Raw genomic sequence first — 22,900 nt, 5'->3', positions numbered from 1 at the left:
TTTAAATAAAATCAAACCATGAAGTATTGAGCAAACTGTCTTGAAAAAAGTTGAATTGCTCTGTCAAAAAATTAGTATCCAAAAAAAAATTACAATTCTAATTTTTTCAAGAGAAGTTCAAAAATTGCTTTAGGTTGTTTAACCTAGTTTTTTTTTAAAAAAATTACATTATTGTTTTTTATATTATATGTTGAAGGTGAATCCACTATGGCACTAACTAATCAATGCATTTTTTTCTTTCAAAAACAGAGACCCAATAAAAGCAGTATATCAAATAAACTGCTATTTTTTCTCACAACTATACTAGTAGTAGTAGTAGTAGTAGTATAGGACTTCAAATACCTTCTGAGGGTATAAACAAGGATGACGATACGAATGATATAACAAAAATAAAAAATGATATAGATTATGTAACAGCTAGAAAAAACATTAATTGAACAGAAAATCATGCTATACAGAAACTACATCTACACCTGAGGTACCACGTGCAAGATAAGTCGAAATCAAATTTATCATTTCTGATTGTCATTATTAGATTTTGAGTTGAGGTTTTGGATTTGCAAGTATCCTTGAAAAAACTGATGCTGACATTAAGAAAATCCGCGGCGTCATTTATAATACGTGCAACTCTGAAGAAAAACGATTTTTCTGTACATCTTTTCTTAGCTCGTGTGAGTTCCAGACGTTCACGATCAAGAGTTCGTAGGTTTAAGACCTTTGAGTCCAACTTGAAAAATTTGTCATAAGATATGCAATTCTTGTTGTTTAAGATTGCCGTAAAAACACGTATGTCACGCTCGATGAGTTGATAGCATATCGGCAGAGAGTTGGATAATTTTAGCAGGGAGGAGTAGTCATTGTAGCCAAAGCACCAAAGCCATGGATATTGAGCTGTTCTAATTTCCGTAGATCAGAAATTTCAGGAAACCAAGCAGGGTATCCATATAGTAGAACCGACAAAACACATGCCTTGAAGAAATTGATATTTACACCAGATGGGAGGTTGAACGGAACACTGTGCTTCAAGTAATTGAACGATCGACGAGCTTTTACTAGTTTTGTTTGAATATGAAGACTCCATTTCAACGTTTTGGATACCTCAACTCCCAGATCCGTAAAATTATCAAGCGAAGGAATCTCGACATCACCAAGAAGTATATTATCCAATGCACTTCTACTAATATGTAAATAACCGCTTTTAGCTGAATTAAAGACAAATAGTTACAATAAGCCCATAACCGCAACGAGCGTAGATCATTTTGAGCACTGTTCAAGCACAGCTCGCCATGGCAGAGCAATTTCGTGTCGTCAGCGTAGCAGAAAACTTTTGATACTTCGGGTACGTCAATCATATCATCAAAAAAAATTAAAAAGAAAAGCGGTCCCAACACGCTTCCCTGAGGAACACCACTAGTAACTGAGAGGCTCTCTGATGAAACACCATTTAATTTAACACATTAACTCTAGATGATAAATAAGAATTAATAAGTTTCACAAAATCTTCGTCAAAACCAAAATGAATAATCTTCAAAAGCAGCGTGGAGTGGTCCACAGAATCAAAAGCTTTGCTGAAATCTAAATAAACAACTTGTTCAACGTTTCCATCAAAATTCAGATATAACTCATGCAGAAATGTGAGCAATTGCGTAACTGTAGAATGTTTTGTACGAAATCCATGTTGTCTAGGATTCAGCCGATCTTTAATCTTTGGATACATGAACAGAAATAGAATTTACTCTAGAACTAAAGATAACCTCGGGAGTATTGAAATGGGCCGATAATTTTCAACGTCCGCTCGAGGTCCTTTTTTGTTAATAGGGGTTACATAGGCACATTTCCAATTCTCAGGCCAAAATTGTGAATGAATAATATATGTGAAAACAATATGGACGAATGGTGCTAATGTATGTGCCACTTTACTTAAAATATTCGGCGGTATACCATCAAAAGCAGGAGACATTCTATAGCTGCGTTCTAGTTTTAAAAACACTGTCAATATGTAATAAAAACTTCTAATTTTGTAATTCAATTTTGAGTCAATTTTGAACTAATTTTCTAATTTTGAAAATTAGTACAGGAACATTTTTTTTAAAAAAACCTAATAATCTCAAAAAAAATCCAAACAAGAAATCATGTCGTTTACTTTCACTTAAAGAGGTTATTCTGTCATTATTAGCATGATGAATTGATTCAACTTCAAATACTGTGACGGCTCTTCCAACATATTTGATTTAATTTCAGATCAGCAACGTTCTGACGCACTATCAGTAATGCCCTTGGACATAAAATTGAGGAATTGAATCGAAGGCGAAGGCCGTGAATGAGGTATGATGACAATACAAGATAGCCGGTGTTTTAACAAATATCAAAGGCATAAAATCACCTGATCAAGACTTTCTACAACCATAAAAATCACAGACCGCTATGGGCTAGACTAGTCTATGTATATATAAATGCGTTAGTTATTTTTAACCAACACTAACCATTACTGGTTAGTGGTAAACATGGCTATTTACACATGTAAAATGCCCATAATCTCAAGTTGTTCAGCATCCGAAGAAAAATTACAAAAAGGGGGCGTTTTTGTTTAGGCGAATGCTGTTTTTACGCGGACAGTTAGACATTGTATTCTTTAAACCTTTCATCGTTTTATTGTTTAGAAAAGACAAATTTTGGGCGAAAAACAATTCGAACAGTTGAAAAGGAAAGGGAGTATTACATGTATTAACATCTCTTTTAATTTTGCATTGGGATTTTTAGAACAACACCATTAAATATATCTTAAATGGTTATCAGACATCAAAATAGTCAAAAAGAAAAGCAAACAAACAAAGTGGGCAAAAATGTTCTAAAAAGATTCAACTATTCCTAAATTTTTAACGGATCTTTTCAACATTTAAATATCACCCCTTTTGTACATAGGAAAGAATATCTACCCCTATCTTGGCTTAATGACATAAAAAAGTTAGCATACAGCCGAGATCAGCTAATATTACTATAACGGGATAACAGGCCGCTGTTCATCGCAATACTTCTCGTGCACTATGAGATGTAATCCGGAAAACAACGGCCGATTATACCGTCGAAACCTCGACGAGCGCGTAGCACTCACCGGCCGTCAAGATGAAAAATTTGTGGAAATCTAATCCAATTCAGCTAAATTTTTTTAATGAAATAATATTGAAAATATGATTGATCATGGTTTAGAAGGCATCGAGTCATGGTCACTAATCACCGGTGCAAAGATGTCCAGTCTCAAAATTAAATGAACATTTTCTCAACAGTTTTCAATCTGTCTCACCTCCTTTTTCTAAATGTTACGGCCTCTCCATTGCCTCCTAACGGGTGGGGGGAGCAAGATGCGACAACGGATAGACCTTCGGTCCCCTATTTTGTAAGTATTTTTATCACAAAAAACTGCCTTTAAATTAATGAGTTTAATATCAACCAATCAGAGCACGGAAAATTTTTGGCTTCAAACCTCATTTTATGGCACTCTGCTTTATGCCCGTAGGGCTTTACCGGGGTCCTCCATCTCCCACTACAATGTGCAATGTTGAGAAAACAAAGACAAACATTAAATCTGAATGCCACCGGAAAAAACAACTGGTGAGCGCAAAAAAGCGACATAAAAGCAAGCCGAAAAATAAGTAATTGTTATGTAATCTATCAAGAATAATACATTACTAAACAGTACAATCAACACTGCTCTTAGTATTATAGTGCATATTGTGTTCCAAAACACCAAAGAAACAAAAACACGTCAATTTTTGACATCTAGTGGGCACGGTCCTCAGTGGACCGCTACCCATGGCCATGCCTTTCATCCGCTGGGGAAACCGCGGGCCGAAGCAGCAATGCGCGCCCACCAGCCTGCAAAGGGCCGCTTAAAATACTGGTATCTTAAAATTGTTCGGCTTACTTGACCTCTTTTGCGAAATTAGGCTTGCTTACCCATTGGCTTGCGTGACCGGCACAAAAAATAGCTATTAGAGAATGTTGACTCATTTTTAAATTTTGCTCGAAAGTAGTCAGAAAACAAATCGAGTTTATTATTGGTAGCAAAGTAGACGATTCCTGTTTATGCGAAGCATTTAGGAAACAAAAAAGCATTTTAAAGCAATAGGGATCAAGAAAAGGCTTACAAATGTCACAGAAAATAATCAGAGGTTGTATTAATGGAAAAATCAGTCTATTCCATAATAGGATAAATAAAAAATCAGTTATCTATCTAAAAGTTCTACCAATGTTTAAATTTTAAAAAAACAAAACTTCATAAGAAGAGAGCAGCAGATTTTTGTATCCAGGTTCTGCACGGTAACATCATAAAGTTTTTTAAACAGAATTATTTAAGCTGCTTACAAAAATTTCTGCAAACCACTGAGAGAAAAAGTCACATTTTGTGAAGATCGGACAGTTAATTTGCTTGAGTTTGCGAAGTCAGCGATTGGGGAATCAAACTTTGGAAAGCTAAATTCAATTTCTATGTGATCCAAAATGAAATTTACAATACATAGCTTTTCGCTCAACACGCTCAGTTTCTTCTATAAAATACCAAACAGCACATCAATCAAATTTGCGGGCGAAAAATTGTTCAAGTCATAAAAAGGGAAGTAAACAATTAAAGCCGCATTCATAAAAAATGGAGGTTGTATTTTGACAACAGAACGTTAAACTGTTATAAAATTGTACTAAACTCAAACAAATTACAGAAAGCGAACATTTTAGAGTCATTAAAGAGCTGTAAAGAAAAATTAGCATTCGTTCGTTTGGAAAATTTAATTCAATTTGTTCTTCACAAAACCCTCCCAGTTAAAGCTCTGCAAATAATTATACATGTATCTTTGAGCTGAAAATGGTCATTTGCAAAATCGAAAATGTTAAGTCATCGAAAATGCAAAAAATAAATTTTAATTGTTTTCGACCCAAAGTGAACAAACAGTTTGTACTCTTAGGACTGTGAGGATATAGTACTGTGTATCATAAGACTGTTTGGTATAGACTAATAAAGGTGGGTCTAAGAATCGGAATCAATATACGGACGAACATACTCAACGCGGAGGGGGTTAGTTGTGGGGTGTCTGTGAAATAGGTAACTAAAATTGTAGTTGAACAAAATCTTATTACCAAAAAGATAATTTATACGAATAGTATTACATTATATTAGAGTACCTTACGAAAGATTATCAGGGCAAAAACGCAGTGTAGTTTGTTTACATTGGCCTTTAAAAAATAGTTTAGCATTATAAAAGCTACTAAAAATTGCAATTGCTGTTCCGAACTCTTGTGAAGATATGAAAATGAAAACCATTATAACAGCAAAGTAAGTTTACTTCACACATTTTAATCAAAACCATATTATGTTACCCTGGGGGGGGGGGGGGGGCAGGAGAGGGCAGCAGTTCCAAAATGTGATAAAGATCAAACTTACCCCCAGTGTTGGGCGGACATTCACACCTGGACCCCATGACGTCATCATCCACACATTTGCCCCCGTTTTGACACTTGATGTAGTAGCAATTGTCCCTCTGTTCACACCTTTTGCCCTTGAACCCTTCTTTGCAATCACACGAGAAACTTCCAGCTTCATCTTCGTTGATACACACACCTGGGCAAAGTAAGCCATAATAAAATAAAATAAAATTATGATTCCAAATTGGCGACATGACATTACCCAATGTCCGGGTGCCGCCGAGATATGACCCCTGTGCCTGTTATATTGATGATAGTTTAATAGGTCACAGATTTATTCTGCCCCCCCCCCCCCCCCCCCCTCCTACCTCCCCCCAAATAAATTGTGTTTTTAAATCAACCCCTAATTATTTATACGCAGCACATCTACGAGTTTCCCCAAAACTCGAATGTGCTTCCCAAGTCATCCAGGATTAATTAGCGGGGAGGGGGTTTGAGTAAATTGCATGCACATTATTCAACTCAATTATGAAGAGGATGTGTCAGCTTCGTTGAAATTTGTAAATATTGAAAAAAAAATTGTCATTGCAGGAAAGACGATTGATTTTGAGCAGCTTAGGAAAAATTTTAAACGAAGGAGAAAAAATTGTGAATTTTACATCAAGGTCGGTCAGGAATCGTGGCAGCTGATTTGAGTTAAGATTTTGATGCGAGCACACTGAATACAAGCATTTCATCGTAAATGATAATGGCTTAATTATTTTTCTAAATTTTTGAAGATTTTCTGTTTCGTCTCAATCATGGTTCAGATATTGATTCGAGATTCGTTTCACTAACAATTTTTTTTCTTTCACCCCTCCCCAGCTTAGCGGGAATAGAGCGTATAGTACAAGAAATAAACCATACCGAGGGGGTTATAACTCCTCGGGTGGGCACAGGGGGGGGGGGGGGGCTATTATGGGAAATACGCATTACTCTTACACACATAAGAGTAAATTTAAATAAGATTATTAATTTAAAAAAACATCAGCTGTAACGTACCATCATTTTCACAAGGTTCATTTTTGCAGGGGTCTTTTTCAAGTTCATCGCAATCGGAAACGTCCGTGTACTTCGCCCCATTTGGGCACACACACTCGAACTGGTTAGTAGTGACATTAATGCATTCGTAGGGCAAGCAGGGCATGTTCACACAGGGGTTGTAGTCTTCACACGCTTGCCCATAGTACCCAAGGAAACAGATACAGTTGAAGAAGGGAGGGTCGTTTATGTTGTGGCAGGTACCACCACTGCAAACTTGACTGTTGCAAGCTAAAACACAACAAAAGCTAAGCGTGTTTTGAAAATGCACCGTATGAACTAAATTTTGGCCATTTTTGGAATCTTTTCAGTTTGGGACCCGGTAAACAATTGACTGCTGTTAAACTGTTTATTAATCGCCGTCAATTACACATACACGACAAATTAGCAAATAATTACAGTAATTAAAGTTTTTTGCCGTCAGTTTCGAAATAATTTGCAACTGACTCTGGAAAAATTTGATTTGAGACGAGCTGGCAAATTTTGCATTGTTCGATCAGTCCATAATTGTTCTTGTAAATAGTTTTCCAGAAGGATTTTACGGGGGCGGGGGGGGGTAATATTCGACCGCAATCTAAGGATAGCCGAATTTAAATGCTGTTAAATTCGAAAATAATTAACCAATTGAGGAAGGAATAAAAATTCTATTTAACATCAGAAAATCGTTTCACTCAGGCACAAATTAACTGATATAGCAAATTCTGACGTAATGTGGCAGACAGTGACAAAAAAGATGAAACATTTCATTTATTTCATTCATCAGTGAATAAATTCAGAAGATCTGACCAATAGCTTATCAATCACAAATAGTTTCAGTTAAACACAATATAATTTTCCACATTCAATATCTAAGTATTCGAAAATTATACTGAAAACGTAAACTCACTTATCTTAAATTTGACGCCGCATTTTCCCTTAGCTTCTGTAGAACTGTTTTTGTTTATCTTTATAAAAAACATTTGATTTCGAAAAGCATTTGTGAAAAAAAAACAAGGAAAAACCCCCGCATCATCCACAATCTTCTCTCAATTCTCTACTCATTGAAGCAGAGATAGACTGACGCTGAAGAAGTCGATTAAGTTTTGTTATTTAAACCTTGACAGTTTTATAAAAAGGGTTCATAAAAGTAAGATCAAATTTTTTTCAGTAAATTAAATGGACAATCGAACAAATTATTTTTTAAGTGAACAACTAATTTTACAAAAAAACTCTTGTAAGGGAGCTCAGAATTTTGAAAAAATGACTTCTGCACTCACCTGGAAGTTATAATTGGAATGCAAAATCAGATCAAAAACAAAAAAGAGGTTACCGAAGCTATATAATCACAAAGTGAGTCACCATTGAAGTAATTAATGTTTGCTAAAACAGAAAAGATCCTGAATAAACCTCCAATTTCTTTGACAAAATTCAGTGCTAACCAAATACAACCTTATGGTACATTCCAAAAAAAAAATTTAAACGCGGAGCACAAGAACATTGGATTGAGTATGAAGCAGCCAGGACATCTTGTTAATGAGAAGAATTTATGAGCAAAAATTCAATATTGAGGGACAAAACTTTCCAAAAACTGTTAATTATGAAACAGAGACAATTAGACTTGTCAGAAATTACAATGCCTGATAAATTTAGTTTTAAAAAACAAACTTTAACAATAAAAAGAATTTCAAGACCAAAAAAGACGAAACTGTAAATTTTTACAAATTAAATATGTCTAAAAACGTCCACAAAATCGGAGTGAAAAATGAATGTGTTCACAAAAACTTCAAATCCCGATCAATACTCGAAAAAGAGCAAATTTTATTTTATACTCTCTGCTGAACGGGCTTCATAGTGATACCACCCACATCTCTCTACGATATTTACTTCTCATATTTACTACTCTACGATTCATATTTACAATTCCTTTAAAAAACAAACAACTCCTCAAAATCTAATTCATATCTGCATAATCACATGCAATCAGCCGTTTTTCTAAGCGCTTAGAGTATTTGCAAAATTACAATTTTGAATTAGAAATGCTCATAACAAAAACCAACAAAATTTAACTTTTCAATTTTACGGAGTGATCTAATTTATCACAAATGCTAAACATTTGATTAGAATTTAAATATAATATTCTCACAATTATTCTCGAATAAAATTATTTACTCAGCAGGATAAGTCACCCGGTTATCTTGTCTGTTTGAAACTCGAGACGAAGCTACAATTCGTACAAATTTTATCGTCGATCTTGAGACTAGATAACAATGCAAACTTTTTGTGAGTATACAATCACTTTGTATTAATGGCGTTGACTTGCCTTAGTTAAAAAACAATGCCATTGTTCATTTTCAAAAACCTTATTTGAGTTTACACTTTTTCAAGAAAATTCATTTTTTCAATTCTTTCCGGCAGTGAAAGATGTTTCAGGATTCTCTACCTCAATTTTTTAAGGTAAATTTTTCGGAAAAAAATAACTAAGACGTCATTCGGCTATTTGTATAAGTTCTGAGAGAAGCAAAAAAATTTTTCAATTATAAATAATATCGCGAATCATGATGATAAATTTGGTGTCAAATGCCAATAATACCGAGCTACAACAACATAAATCAGACCAAATATTCTATTTAAAATCAACCAATATTTGAAGACAAGATCTCAAGACGAGATCCCAATATTAAAATGGTGTTTAATTCCAATTGTTTGAAAACAACCCTAAAATGCTTGATAATTGTAGTTTTGAAAAACAAATTTTAATATTAAAAATACAAAAATGTCCACAAAATCAGATTAAAAAATTAAATGGTTCACAAAAACTTCAAATCTCAATGACTACTCGAAAAAGAGGAAATTTTGAAAAACAAACAACTTAATTTCATACTCTCTGCTGAACGGGCTTCATAGTGATACCACTCACATCTCTCTAAAATATTTACTACTCTTCGATTGACATTTACAATTCAAACAAAAAAAAACAAAAAACTCCACAAAATCTGTTTCATATCTGCATCATCACATGCAATCAGCCATTTTTCTAAGCGCTTAGAGTATTTGAAAAATAACAGCCTTGGGTTAGAAACGCTCATAACAAAAAATGACAAAATTTAACTCTTCATTTTTATGGGAGTGAGCTACTTTATCACGAATGCAAAACAATTGAGAAGAAATTACATATAATATTATTCACACAATCATTCTGATAAAAATATTCACTCAGCAGGATAGATCAGCCGGTTATCTTGTCTGTTTGAAAGTCGAGACGAAACTACAATTCGTACAAATTTTATCGTCAATCTTGAGAAGAGATAACAACGCAAACTTTTTGTGAGTATACAATCACTTTGTATTAATGGCGTTGACTTGCCTTAGTTAAAGAAACAATGCCAATCTTCATTTTCTAAAACCTTATTCGAATTCAAACTTTTTCACGGAAATTAATTTTTTTCAATTCTTTCCGTAAGTGAAAGATGTTTCAGGATTCACTACCTGAATTTTTTAAGTTAAAACTTCCGGAACAAATTAACAAAGACGTCATTCGGCTATTTGTATAAATTTCGAGAGAAGCAAAGAAAAAAATTTTTTTATAAATAACATCGCGAATCAAGTTCATAAATTTGGTGTCAAATGCCAATAATACCGAGCTACAACAACATAAATCAGACCAAATATTCTATTTAAAATCAACCAATATTTGAAGACAAGATCTCAAGACGAGATCCCAATATTAAAATGGTGTTTAATTCCAATTGTTTGAAAACAACCCTAAAATGCTTGATAAGTGTAGTTTTGAAAAACAAATTTTAATATTAAAAAGACAAAAATGTCCACAAAATCAGAGTGAAAAATTAAATGGTTCACAAAAACTTCAAATCTCAATGACTACTCGAAAAAGAGGAAATTTTGAAAAACAAACAACTTAATTTCATACTCTCTACTGAAGGGGCTTCATAGTGATACCACTCACATCTCTCTACAATATTTACTACTCTACAATTGATATTTACAATTCAATTAAAAGACAAAAAACTCCTCAAAATCTGGTTCATATCTGCATCATCACATGCAATCAATCATTATTCTAAGCGCTTAGATTATTTGCAAAATTACAGCCTTGGGTTAGAATTGCTCATAACAAAAAGGGACAAAATTTAACTTTTAATTTTTGTGGGAGTGAACTTATTTATCACGAATGCTAAACAATTGAGAAGAAATTACATATAATATTATTCACACAATTATTCTCATATAATAATATTTACTCAGCAGGATAGGTCACGCGGTTATCTTGTCCGTTTGATACTCGAGACGAAACTACAATTCGTACAAATTTTTTTCGTCAATCTTGAGAAGAGATAACAACGCAAACTTTTTGTGAGCATACAATCACTTTGTATTAATGGCGTTGACTTGCCTTAGTTAAAGAAACAATGCCAATCTTCATTTTCTAAAACCTTATTCGAATTCAAGCTTTTTCACGGAAATTCATTTTTTTTTCAATTCTTTCCGTAAGTGAAAGATGTTTCAGGATTCACTACCTCAATTTTTTAAGTTAAAACTTCCGGAACAAATTAACAAAGACGTCATTCGGCTATTTGTATAAACTCCGAGAGAAGCAAAGAAATTTTTTTTTATAAATAACATCGCGAATCAAGTTCATAAATTTGGTGTCAAATGCCAAAACAATACCGAGCTACAACAACAACATAAATCAGTCCAAATAGTCTATTTAAAATCAACCAATATTGGAACACAAGATCTCAAGACAAGCTCTCAATATTAAAATCCGGTGTTTAATTCCAACTATATGAAAACATCCCTAAAATGCTTGATAAGTATAATTTTAAAAAACAAAATCTAACAAAGAAGAATTTAAAGACCAAATATAGACGAAACTCTTTATTTGTACAATTTAAAGATGTCCAAAATGGTCCACAAAATCAGAGTGAAAAACTAAATTGTTCACAAAAACTTCAAATCTCGATGACTACTAGAAAAAGAAGAAATTTTGAAAAAAAACAACTTAATTTCATACTCTCTGCTGAACGGGCTTCATAGTGATACCACTCACATCTCTCTACAATATTTACTACTCTTCGATTGACATTTACAATTCGAACAAAAAAAAACAAAAAACTCCACAAAATCTGTTTCATATCTGCATCATCACATGCAATCAGCCATTTTTCTAAGCGCTTAGAGTATTTGCAAAATAACAGCCTTGGTTAGAAACGCTCATAACAAAAATTGACAAAATTTTTTTTTTTTATGGGAGTGAGCTAATTTATCACGAATGCTAAACAATTGAGAAGAAATTACATATAATATTATTCACACAATTATTCTCATATAATATTTACTCAGCAGGATAGGTCACACGGTTATCTTGTCCGTTTGAAACCCGAGACGATACTGCAATTCGTACAACTTTTATCGTCAATCTTGAGACGAGATAACAACGCAAACTTTTTGTGAGCATACAATCACTTTTTATTAATGGCGTTGACTTGCCTTAGTTAAAGAAACAATGCCAATCTTCTTTTTCTAAAACCTTATTCGAATTCAAACTTTTTCACGGAAATTCATTTTTTTTCAATTCTTTCCGTAAGTGAAAGATGTTTCAGGATTCACTACCTCAATTTTTTAAGTTAAAATTTCCGGAACAAATTAACAAAGACGTCATTCGGCTATTTGTATAAACTCCGAGAGAAGCAAAGAAAATTTTTTTTTATAAATAACATCGCGAATCAAGTTCATAAATTTGGTGTCAAATGCCAAAACAATACCGAGCTACAACAACAACATAAATCAGTCCAAATAGTCTATTTAAAATCAACCAATATTGGAACACAAGATCTCAAGACAAGCTCTCAATATTAAAATCCGGTGTTTAATTCCAACTATATGAAAACATCCCTAAAATGCTTGATAAGTATAATTTTAAAAAACAAAATCTAACAAAGAAGAATTTAAAGACCAAATATAGACGAAACTCTTTATTTGTACAATTTAAAGATGTCCAAAAATGTCCACAAAATCAGAGTTAAAAATTAAATTGTTCACAAAAACTTCAAATCTCGATGACTACTAGAAAAAGAGGAAATTTTGAAAAAAAACAACTTAATTTCATACTCTCTGCTGAACGGGCTTCATAGTGATACCACTCACATCTCTCTACAATATTTAGTACTCTTCGATTGACATTTACAATTCGAACAAAAAAAACAAAAAACTCCACAAAATCTGTTTCATATCTGCATCATCACATGCAATCAGCCATTTTTCTAAGCGCTTAGAGTATTTGCAAAATAACAGCCTTGGTTAGAAACGCTCATAACAAAAATTGACAAAACTTAACTCTTCATTTTTATGGGAGTGAGCTAATTTATCACGAATGCTAAACAATTGAGAAGAAATTACATATAATATTATTCACACAATTATTCTCATATAATATTTACTCAGCAGAATAGGTCACACGGTTATCTTGTCCGTTTGAAACCCGAGACGAAACTGCAATTCGTACAACTTTTATCGTCAATCTTGAGACGAGATAACAACGCAAACTTTTTGTGAGTATACAATCACTTTGTATTAATGGCGTTGACTTGCCTTAGTTAAAGAAACAATGCCAATCTTCATTTTCTAAAACCTTATTCGAATTCAAACTTTTTCACGGAAATTCATTTTCTTCAATTCTTTCCGTAAGTGAAAGATGTTTCAGGATTCCCTACCTCAATTTTTTAAGTTAAAACTTCCGGAACAAATTAACAAAGACGTCATTCGGCTATTTGTATAAATTCCGAGAGAAGCAAAGAAAAAAATTTTTTCTTTAAATAACATCGCGAATCAAGTTCATAAATTTGGAGTCAAATGCCAAAACAATACCGAGCTACAACAACATAAATCAGTCCAAATAGTCTATTTAAAAACAACCAATATTGGAACACAAGATCTCAAGACAAGTTCCTAATATTAAAATCCCGTGTTTAATTCCAACTATATGAACACATCCCTAAAATGCTTGATGAGTTTAATTTTAAAAAACAAAATCTAACAAAAAAAGATTTTAAAGACCAAATATAGACAAAACTCTTAATTTGTACAATTTAAAGATGTCCAAAAATGTCCACAAAATCAGAGTGAAAAATTAAATTGTTCACAAAAACTTCAAATCTCGATGACTACTAGAAAAAAAGGAAATTTTGAAAAACAAACAACTTAATTTCATGCTCTCTGCTGAACGGGCTTCATAGTGATACAACTCACATCTCTCTACAATATTTACTACTCTACGATTGATATTTAAAATTCAATTAAAAAACAAAAAACTCCTCAAAATCTGTTTCATATCTGCATCATCATATGCAATAAGCCACTTTTCTAAGCGCTTAGAGTATTTGCAAAATTACAGCCTTGGGTTAGAAATGCTCATATCAAAAATTGAAAAAAATTAACTTTTCATTTTTGTGGGAGTGAGCTAATTTATAACGAATGCTAAACAATTGAGAAGACATTACATATAATATTATTCACACAATTATTCTCATATAATAATATTTACTCAGCAGGATAGGTCACGCGGTTATCTTGTCCGTTTGAAACTCGAGACGAAACTACAATTCGTACAAATTTTTTTCGTCAATCTTGAGAAGAGATAACAACGCAAACTTTTTGTGAGCATACAATCACTTTGTATTAATGGCGTTGACTTGCCTTAGTTAAAGAAACAATGCCAATCTTCATTTTCTAAAACCTTATTCGAATTCAAACTTTTTCACGGAAATTCATTTTTTTCAATTCTTTCCGTAAGTGAAAGATGTTTCAGGATTCCCTACCTCAATTTTTTAAGTTAAAACTTCCGGAACAAATTAACAAAGACGTCATTCGGCTATTTGTATAAATTCCGAGAGCAGCAAAGAAAAAAATTTTTTCTATAAATAACATCGCGAATCAAGTTCATAAATTTGGTGTCAAATGCCAAAACAATACCGAGCTACAACAACATAAATCAGTCCAAATAGTCTATTTAAAAACAACCAATATTGGAACACAAGATCTCAAGACAAGTTCGTAATATTAAAATCCCGTGTTTAATTCCAACTATATGAACACATCCCTAAAATGCTTGATAAGTTTAATTTTAAAAAACAAAATCTAACAAAAAAAGAATTTAAAGACCAAATATAGACAAAACTCTTAATTTGTACAATTTAAAGATGTCCAAAAATGTCCACAAAATCAGAGTGAAAAATTAAATTGTTCACAAAAACTTCGAATCTCGATGACTACTAGAAAAAGAGGAAATTTTGAAAAACAAACAACTTAATTTCATGCTCTCTGCTGAACGGGCTTCATAGTGATACAACTCACATCTCTCTACAATATTTACTGCTCTACGATTGATATTTACAATTCAATTAAAAAACAAAAAACTCCTCAAAATCTGTTTCATATCTGCATCATCACATGCAATAAGCCACTTTTCTAAGCGCTTAGAGTATTTGCAAAATTACAGCCTTGGGTTAGAAATGCTCATATCAAAAATTGAAAAAAATTAACTTTTCATTTTTGTGGGAGTGAGCTAATTTATAACGAATGCTAAATAATTGAGAAGACATTACATATAATATTATTCACACAATTATTCTCATATAATAATATTTACCCAGCAGGATAGGTCACGCGGTTATCTTGTCCGTTTGAAACTCGAGACGAAACTACAATTCGTACAAATTTTTTTCGTCAATCTTGAGAAGAGATAACAACGCAAACTTTTTGTGAGCATACAATCACTTTGTATTAATGGCGTTGACTTGCCTTAGTTAAAGAAACAATGCCAATCTTCATTTTCTAAAACCTTATTCGAAGTCAAACTTTTTCACGGAAATTCATTTTTTTCAATTCTTTCCGTAAGTGAAAGATGTTTCAGGATTCCCTACCTCAATTTTTTAAGTTAAAACTTCCGGAACAAATTAACAAAGACGTCATTCAGCTATTTGTATAAATTCCGAGAGCAGCAAAGAAAAAAATTTTTTCTATAAATAACATCGCGAATCAAGTTCATAAATTTGGTGTCAAATGCCAAAACAATACCGAGCTACAACAACATAAATCAGTCCAAATAGTCTATTTAAAAACAACCAATATTGGAACACAAGATCTCAAGACAAGTTCCTAATATTAAAATCCCGTGTTTAATTCCAACTATATGAACACATCCCTAAAATGCTTGATAAGTTTAATTTTAAAAAACAAAATCTAACAAAAAAAGAATTTAAAGACCAAATATAGACAAAACTCTTAATTTGTACAATTTAAAGAGGTCCAAAAATGTCCACAAAATCAGAGTGAAAAATTAAATTGTTCACAAAAACTTCAACTCTCGATGACTACTAGAAAAAGAGGAAATTTTGAAAAACAAACAACTTAATTTCATGCTCTCTGCTGAACGGGCTTCATAGTGATACAACTCACATCTCTCTACAATATTTACTACTCTACGATTGATATTTACAATTCAATTAAAAAACAAAAAACTCCTCAAAATCTGTTTCATATCTGCATCATCACATGCAATAAGCCACTTTCCTAGGCGCTTAGAGTATTTGCAAAATTACAGCCTTGGGTTAGAAATGCTCATATCAAAAATTGAAAAAAATTAACTTTTCATTTTTGTGGGAGTGAGCTAATTTATAACGAATGCTAAACAATTGAGAAGACATTACATATAATATTATTCACACAATTATTCTCATATAATAATATTTACCCAGCAGGATACGTCACGCGGTTATCTTGTCCGTTTGAAACTCGAGACGAAACTACAATTCGTAAAAATTTTATCGTCAATCTTGAGAAGAGATAACAACGCAAACTTTTTTGAGTATAAAATCACTTTGTATTAATGGCCTTGACTTGCCTTAGTTAAAGAAACAATGCCAATCTTCAATTTCTAAAACCTTATTCGAATTCAACCTTTTTCATGGAAATTCATTCTTTTCAATTCTTTCCGTAAGTGAAAGATGTTTCAGGATTCCCTACCTCAATTTCTTAAGTTAAAACTTCCGGAACAAATTAACAAAGACGTCATTCGGCTATTTGTATAAATTTCGAGAGAAGCAAAGAAAAAAATTTTTTTATAAATAACATCGCGAATCAAGTTCATAAATTTGGTGTCAAATGCCAAAACAATACCGAGCTACAACAACATAAATCAGTCCAAATATTCTATTTAAAATCAACCAATATTTGTACACAAGATCTCAAGACAAGCTCTCAATATTAAAATTCCGTGTTTAAATTCAACTATATGAAAATATCCCTAAAATGCTTGATAAGTTTGGTTTTGAAACAAAATCCAACAAAAAAGAATTTAAAGACCAAATATAGACAAAACTCATAATTTGTACAATTTAAAGATGTCCAGAAATTTCCACAAAATAAGAGTGAAAAATTAAATTGTTCACAAAAACTTCAAATCTCGATGACTACTAGAAAAAGAGGAAATTTTGAAAATTAAACAACTTAATTTCATACTCTCTGCTGAACGGGCTTCATAGTGATACCACTCACATCTCTCTAAAATATTTACTACTCTAGGATTGATATTTACAATTCAATTAAAAAACAAAAAAACTCCTAAAAATCTGTTTCATATCTGCATCATCACATGCAATCAGCCATTTTTCTAAGCGCTAAGAGTATTTGCAAAATTACAGCCTTGGGTTAGAAATGCTCATAACAAAAATTGACAAAATTTAACTTTTCATTTCTGTAAAAGTGAGTTAATTTATCACGAATGCTAAACAATTGAGAAGAAATTACATAAAATTTTATTCACACAATTATTCTCATATAATAAAATTTACTCAGCAGGATAGGTCACGCGGTTATCTTGTCCGTTTGAAACTCGAGACGAAACTACAATTCGTACAAATTTTATCGTCAATCTTGAGAAGAGATAACAACGCAAACTTTTTGTGAGCATACAATCACTTTGTATTAATGGCGTTGACTTGCCTTAGTTAAAGAAACAATGCCAATCTTCATTTTCTAAAACCATATTCGAATTCAAACTTTTTCAAGGAAATTCATTTTTTCAATGCTTTCCGTAAGTGAAAGATGTTTCAGGATTCCCTACCTCAATTTTTTAAGTTAAAACTTCCGGAACAAATTAACAAAGACGTCATTCGGCCATTTGTATAAGTTCCGAGAGAAGCAAAGAAAATTTTTTTTATAAATAACATCGCGAATCAAGTTCATAAATTTGGTGTCAAATGCCAAAACAATACCGAGCTAAAACAACATTAAACACACCAAAAATTCTATTTAAAGTCAACCAATATTTGAACACAAGATCTCAAGACAAGCTCTCAATATTAAAATCCGGTGTTTAATTCCAACTATATGAAAACATCCCTAAAATGCTTGATAAGATTAATTTTAAAAACAAAATCTAACAAAAAAAGAATTTAAAGACCAAGTATAGACGAAACTCTTTATTTGTACAATTTAAAGATGTCCAAAAATGTCCACAAAATCAGAGTGAAAAATTAAATTGTTCACAAAAACTTCAAATCTCGATGACTACTCGAAAAAGCGGAAATTTTGAAAAAAACTATTTAATTTCATACTCTCTGCTGAACGGGCTTCATAGTGATACCACTCACATCTCTCTACGATATTTACTACTCATATTTACTACTCTACGATTGATATTTACAATTCAATTGAAAAACAAAAAACTCCTCAAAATCTGTTTTATGTCTGCATCATCACATGCAATCAGCCATTTTTCTAAGCGCTTAGAGTATTTGCAAATTTAAAGGCTTGGGTTAGAAATGCTCATTACAAAAATTGACAAAATTTAACTTTTCAATTCTATGGGAGTGAGCTACTTTATCACGAATGCTAAACAATTGAGAAGAAATTACGTATAATATTATTCACACAATCATTCTCATAAAAATATTCACTCAGCAGGATAGGTCAGCCGGTTATCTTGTCTGTTTGAAAGTCGAGACGAAACTACAATTCGTACAAATTTTATCGTCAATCTTGAGACGAGATAACAACGCAAACTTTTTGTGAGTATACAATCACTTTGTATTAATGGCGTTGATTTGCCTTAGTCAAAAGAACAAGACCAATCTTCATTTTCAAAAACCTTATTTGAGTTCACACTTTTTCAAAGAAATTCATTTTTTCAATTCTTTCCGGTAGTGAAAGGTGTTTCAGGATTCTCTACCTCAATTTTTTAAGTTAAATTTTCCGGAAAAAAACAACCAAGACGTCATTCGGCTATTTGTATAAGTTCCGAGAGAAACAAAGAAGAATTTTCATTTTTAAATAATATCGCGAATCATGTTCATAAATTTGGTGTCAAATGCCAAAATAACACCGAGCTACAACAACATCAATCAGACCAAATATTCCATTTAAAATCAACCAATATTTGAACACAAGATCTCAAGACAAGCTCTCAATATTAAAAAGCGGTGTTTAATTCCAACTATATGAAAACATCCCTAAAATGCTTGATAAGTATAATTTTAAAAAACAAAATCTAACAAAAAAAAGCTTAAAGACCAAATATATACGAAACTCTTAATTTGTACAATTTAAAGATGTCCGAAAATGTCCACAAAATCAGAGTGAAAAATTAAATTGTTCACAAAAACTTCAAATCTCGATGACTACTCGAAAAAAAAAGAAATTGTGAAAAAAAAACTATTTAATTTCATTCTCTCGCTGGGCGGGCTTTATAGTGATACCACTCTAATCTCTCTACGATATTTACTACTCAAAGTGACTATTCTACGATTCATATTTACAATTCCATTAAAAGACAAAAACTCCTCAAAATATGTTTCATATCTGCATCATAGCATGCAATCAGCCATTTTTCGAAGCGATTTGAGTATTTGAAAAAAATAAAAGTTTGGGTTAAACTGCTCATAACAAAAATTAACAAAATTTAACTTTTCATTTTTACGGGAGTGAGCATATTTATCAGGAATGCTAAACATTTGAGAAGAAATTACATATAATATTATTCACAGAATTATTCTCATATAACATTATTTACTCAGCAGGATAAGTCTCCCGGTTATCTTGTCTGTTTGAAACTCGGAGACGAAAATGCAATTCGTACAATTTTCATCGTCAATCTTGAGGCGAGATAACAACGCAAACTTTTTGTGAGTATACAATCACTTTGTATTATTGGTATTGATTTGCCTTAGTTAAAGAAACATTACCATTCTTCATTTTCAAAAACCTTATTCGAATTAAAATTTTTCAAGGAAAATCGTTTTTTGTTTTCATTTTTCTCCGTCAGTGAAAGCTGTTTCAAGATTCCCTACCTAAATTTATTAATCAAAAATTTTGGGAAAAAAGTTAGCTAACACATGATTTGGCTATTGAAATAAGTTCCGAGAGAAACAAAGAATAATTTATATTTTTAAATAATATCGCGAATCAAGTTCATAAATTCGGTGTCAATGCATATAATACGGAGCTATATCAACATAAATCAGACCAAATATTCTATTTAAAATCAGCCGATATTTGAATACAAGAGCTCTCAATATTAAAATCCGGTGTTCAATTCTAATTATATGAAAACAACCCTAAAAAGCAGAAAAAAAATACAAACCTTATAAAGCAGAAAAAATTTTTCATCGCGGATAAAAATTTATCATCACTTTCAACGCACATATTCCTTGTTGATAGTCAAAAAATCCTCCATTTTTTCTCAAAATTGGTAATGAGATTATTTTCTGATTACTCTTGAGAAAAGTCAGACGCGATTTCCGGGAAAGTGCGAAACATTAAGGAAGTCTATGCTGAAATGTGAAAACGAATTAGCCTCAAATTTCAACCCCTTCTTTAACCAACAAACCATTCTGTTAACACTCAGGTATATTTAGAGAGAATTAAACCCAGTTAACCCGTTTAATGATATCATCTTGAGCGAATTTGCGAACAACAATTGAAACTGGTATATTTAAATAATAAGATATGTTAACATCGGTTCATATTTTAAAACTATCTCCATTGAAATCCAATTTCTATCTCACAAAAGTGGTCAGAAAAAGCAGCGACGGTGATTTCTATTTTTGAAGCAGTTCGGATGTTGCTAAAATTGTTATTTCGCTGACTTGAGAAAATTCTTTAACCGTTTGTGAAAAATCTTCTTTTTCAACGATTAGAAATTAAAGTAAAAATGAAAAAAAAATGAAAATTGATTAAAAGGCACATTTTTGGAACGTTCGAATCCAACAGAGAAAAATAAAAATTGGACATAATTCTTAATTAATTAGTTCATGCCTCTATCTAAAAGCTTGAGAAATGTAAAACCAAGATTATCGGATAGGAAAAACAACTCAAACAGAACTGCTTGTTTCTTTTAATTTGCCTTTAACTTCGATGAAAATTTATCAGTACATAATAGTTGACTTTTCAACACTGCAATGCAAAGCTTCGTAGATAACGTCATTTTTTGTAGTAGGTCAAAAGGTCTCTATCAAGGATAATGAAAGCATATTCTTTGATTTCTTGTTAGCAACCGGAAAAAAATAAATATCGGCATTTTTGCCGTAAAGATAATTTATGTATCTTTGATCACAGATAACATGATAAAACACTTTTATTTAATAGTTTTTCAAATGACTGCAGTCTGTCTGGTGCTTGTGCGCAACTGTTCATCTTCCGAACCACGTCCTCGATATAAAATAACTTCTTAACAGATCAAGTAATCCAAAAACAAAAACCAACCATTTGCTCGCACTTTTTTGCTGAAATTGCATACAGTACTACAGGTAATGCTTGATACTATCAAAGTACTACAGGTAATGCTTGATACTATCAAAGTACTACAGGTAATGCTTGATATTATCAAAGTCAGTCAAAAACTTTTGGTAGTTAAATTTTTTCGTAAAATTTTGGAATTAAGAGATGGTTCCGAGCAACAGTCTTTTTTCATTCTGAGCAACAGTCAATTCATTTTTTCAGACATTGCTTTAGGTTGGCCTTTTTGCTAAAACGTTAATTCAAATCATAAAATTTTTTGAGCTATTTGGCCATCAAATTTAAACATGAAAACAGTCCGAGGTTCAACATTCTATGTTTTCTGTCATTACGACTAATTTCAAATAGTAGACTAGCTTAGTACAAACATGTCTTGTAATTTCTATATTAATTTTCTAATCACAATTTAAATATGATTACAATAATAAAAAAACTTAAGTTTGAATATGGTAAACGAACGGTTAAAAACTATGCAAATCTTGTTTAAACAAAAATCTTGAATCAAAATTAAAATGGTTCCGTTTTAATGTTCCAAGTTTTAATGTACAAACTTGTCTTGTAATTTCTATATTAATTGTCTAATCATAATTTAAATATGATCACAATAATAAAAAAGCTTAAGTTTGAATATGGTAAACGAACGGTTAAAAACTATGAAAATCTTGTTTAAACAAAAATCTTGAATCAAAATTAAAATGGTTCCTTAATTAAACAATGTTATGTTCAAAAAAATATGATAGAAGTTATAAAAAAAAGTTTGTACTTAGCTAACCAATAAATTGAAAAATGGTTGTAAAGACAAAAATCACAGAGTGTTGAACACCGGACTGTTTTAATGATAAAATTTGATAGCTAAATAGCTAAAAACATTTCTTGATAAGAAAAATCGTATTAGCAACAAGACCAATATTAAGCAATATCAGAAAAATGAAATATCAGACTGGTGCATGGAACCATCTCTTGATTCACAAATTTTACAAAAAAAATAACTACCAAAAATTTTCGACTGATTTTGACATTGTCAAGCGTTAGTTATAGTACTGTTTGCAATTTCAGCGAAAAAATACGACCAAATGATTGGTTTTCTTTTGGAAAAATTGTTCTCTTAAGAAGTTATTAGATATTGAAGACCAGCTTCTGGAGATCAGCAGCTGTGCGCAATAATCAGACAGACTGCAGCAGTCAATTTAAAAAACTTTTTTTAAAAAAAAAATCTGTAATGTTATGGGTGATCAAAGATACAAATATTATCTTTGCTGTAAAGATGCCCGATATTCATTTATCCTGGGTGGAAACAAGAAATCAAAAAACCTTCTTTCATTTTCATTAATAGAGACATTTTGACCTATTACAAAAAAAACAACTGCAATGAAAAATGAGGACAGTAAATGAGTTACCAAATGTGTATCTCTACAGAGCGGTTTCTATATTCCTCCCGTATGCAGAGAGTTCGTGGCAAAACATTGTTTTTCTCCGCTGTATTAAACTACGAATTATGCTAGCAAAAATTCAAGCAGATTTTTGCCCTTCTGAAAAATAAGTTCAGTCCAACTTTAAATAATTGATGGATTCCAGTATAACTGCAGGAAAAATCTTTTTTTTTTTAAAAAAAAAATAA

General features: G+C 31.9%; 1 protein-coding gene across 1 annotated transcript in view; it reads right to left on the bottom strand.

Moving 5' to 3' along the window:
* LOC142354228 (uncharacterized) overlaps positions 1–22,900 on the bottom strand; it is a 156,847-nt gene that overhangs the window by 84,960 nt on the left and 48,987 nt on the right. The window contains exons 2-3 of the mRNA XM_075406479.1: positions 6,454–6,723; positions 5,432–5,608 (exon numbers count right to left, since the gene is read on the bottom strand). Of these exons, the coding sequence (XP_075262594.1) occupies positions 5,432–5,608; positions 6,454–6,723 (447 nt within the window). The remainder of the gene's footprint in view (positions 1–5,431; positions 5,609–6,453; positions 6,724–22,900) is intronic.

This window comes from Convolutriloba macropyga, chromosome 15 (assembly GCF_964194025.1).
Source record: "Convolutriloba macropyga chromosome 15, txConMacr16.3, whole genome shotgun sequence".
Taxonomy (NCBI): Eukaryota; Metazoa; Xenacoelomorpha; order Acoela; family Convolutidae; genus Convolutriloba; species Convolutriloba macropyga.
Note: the sequence above shows the minus strand (reverse complement) of the source record. Positions and strands in the feature narration are given on the sequence as shown.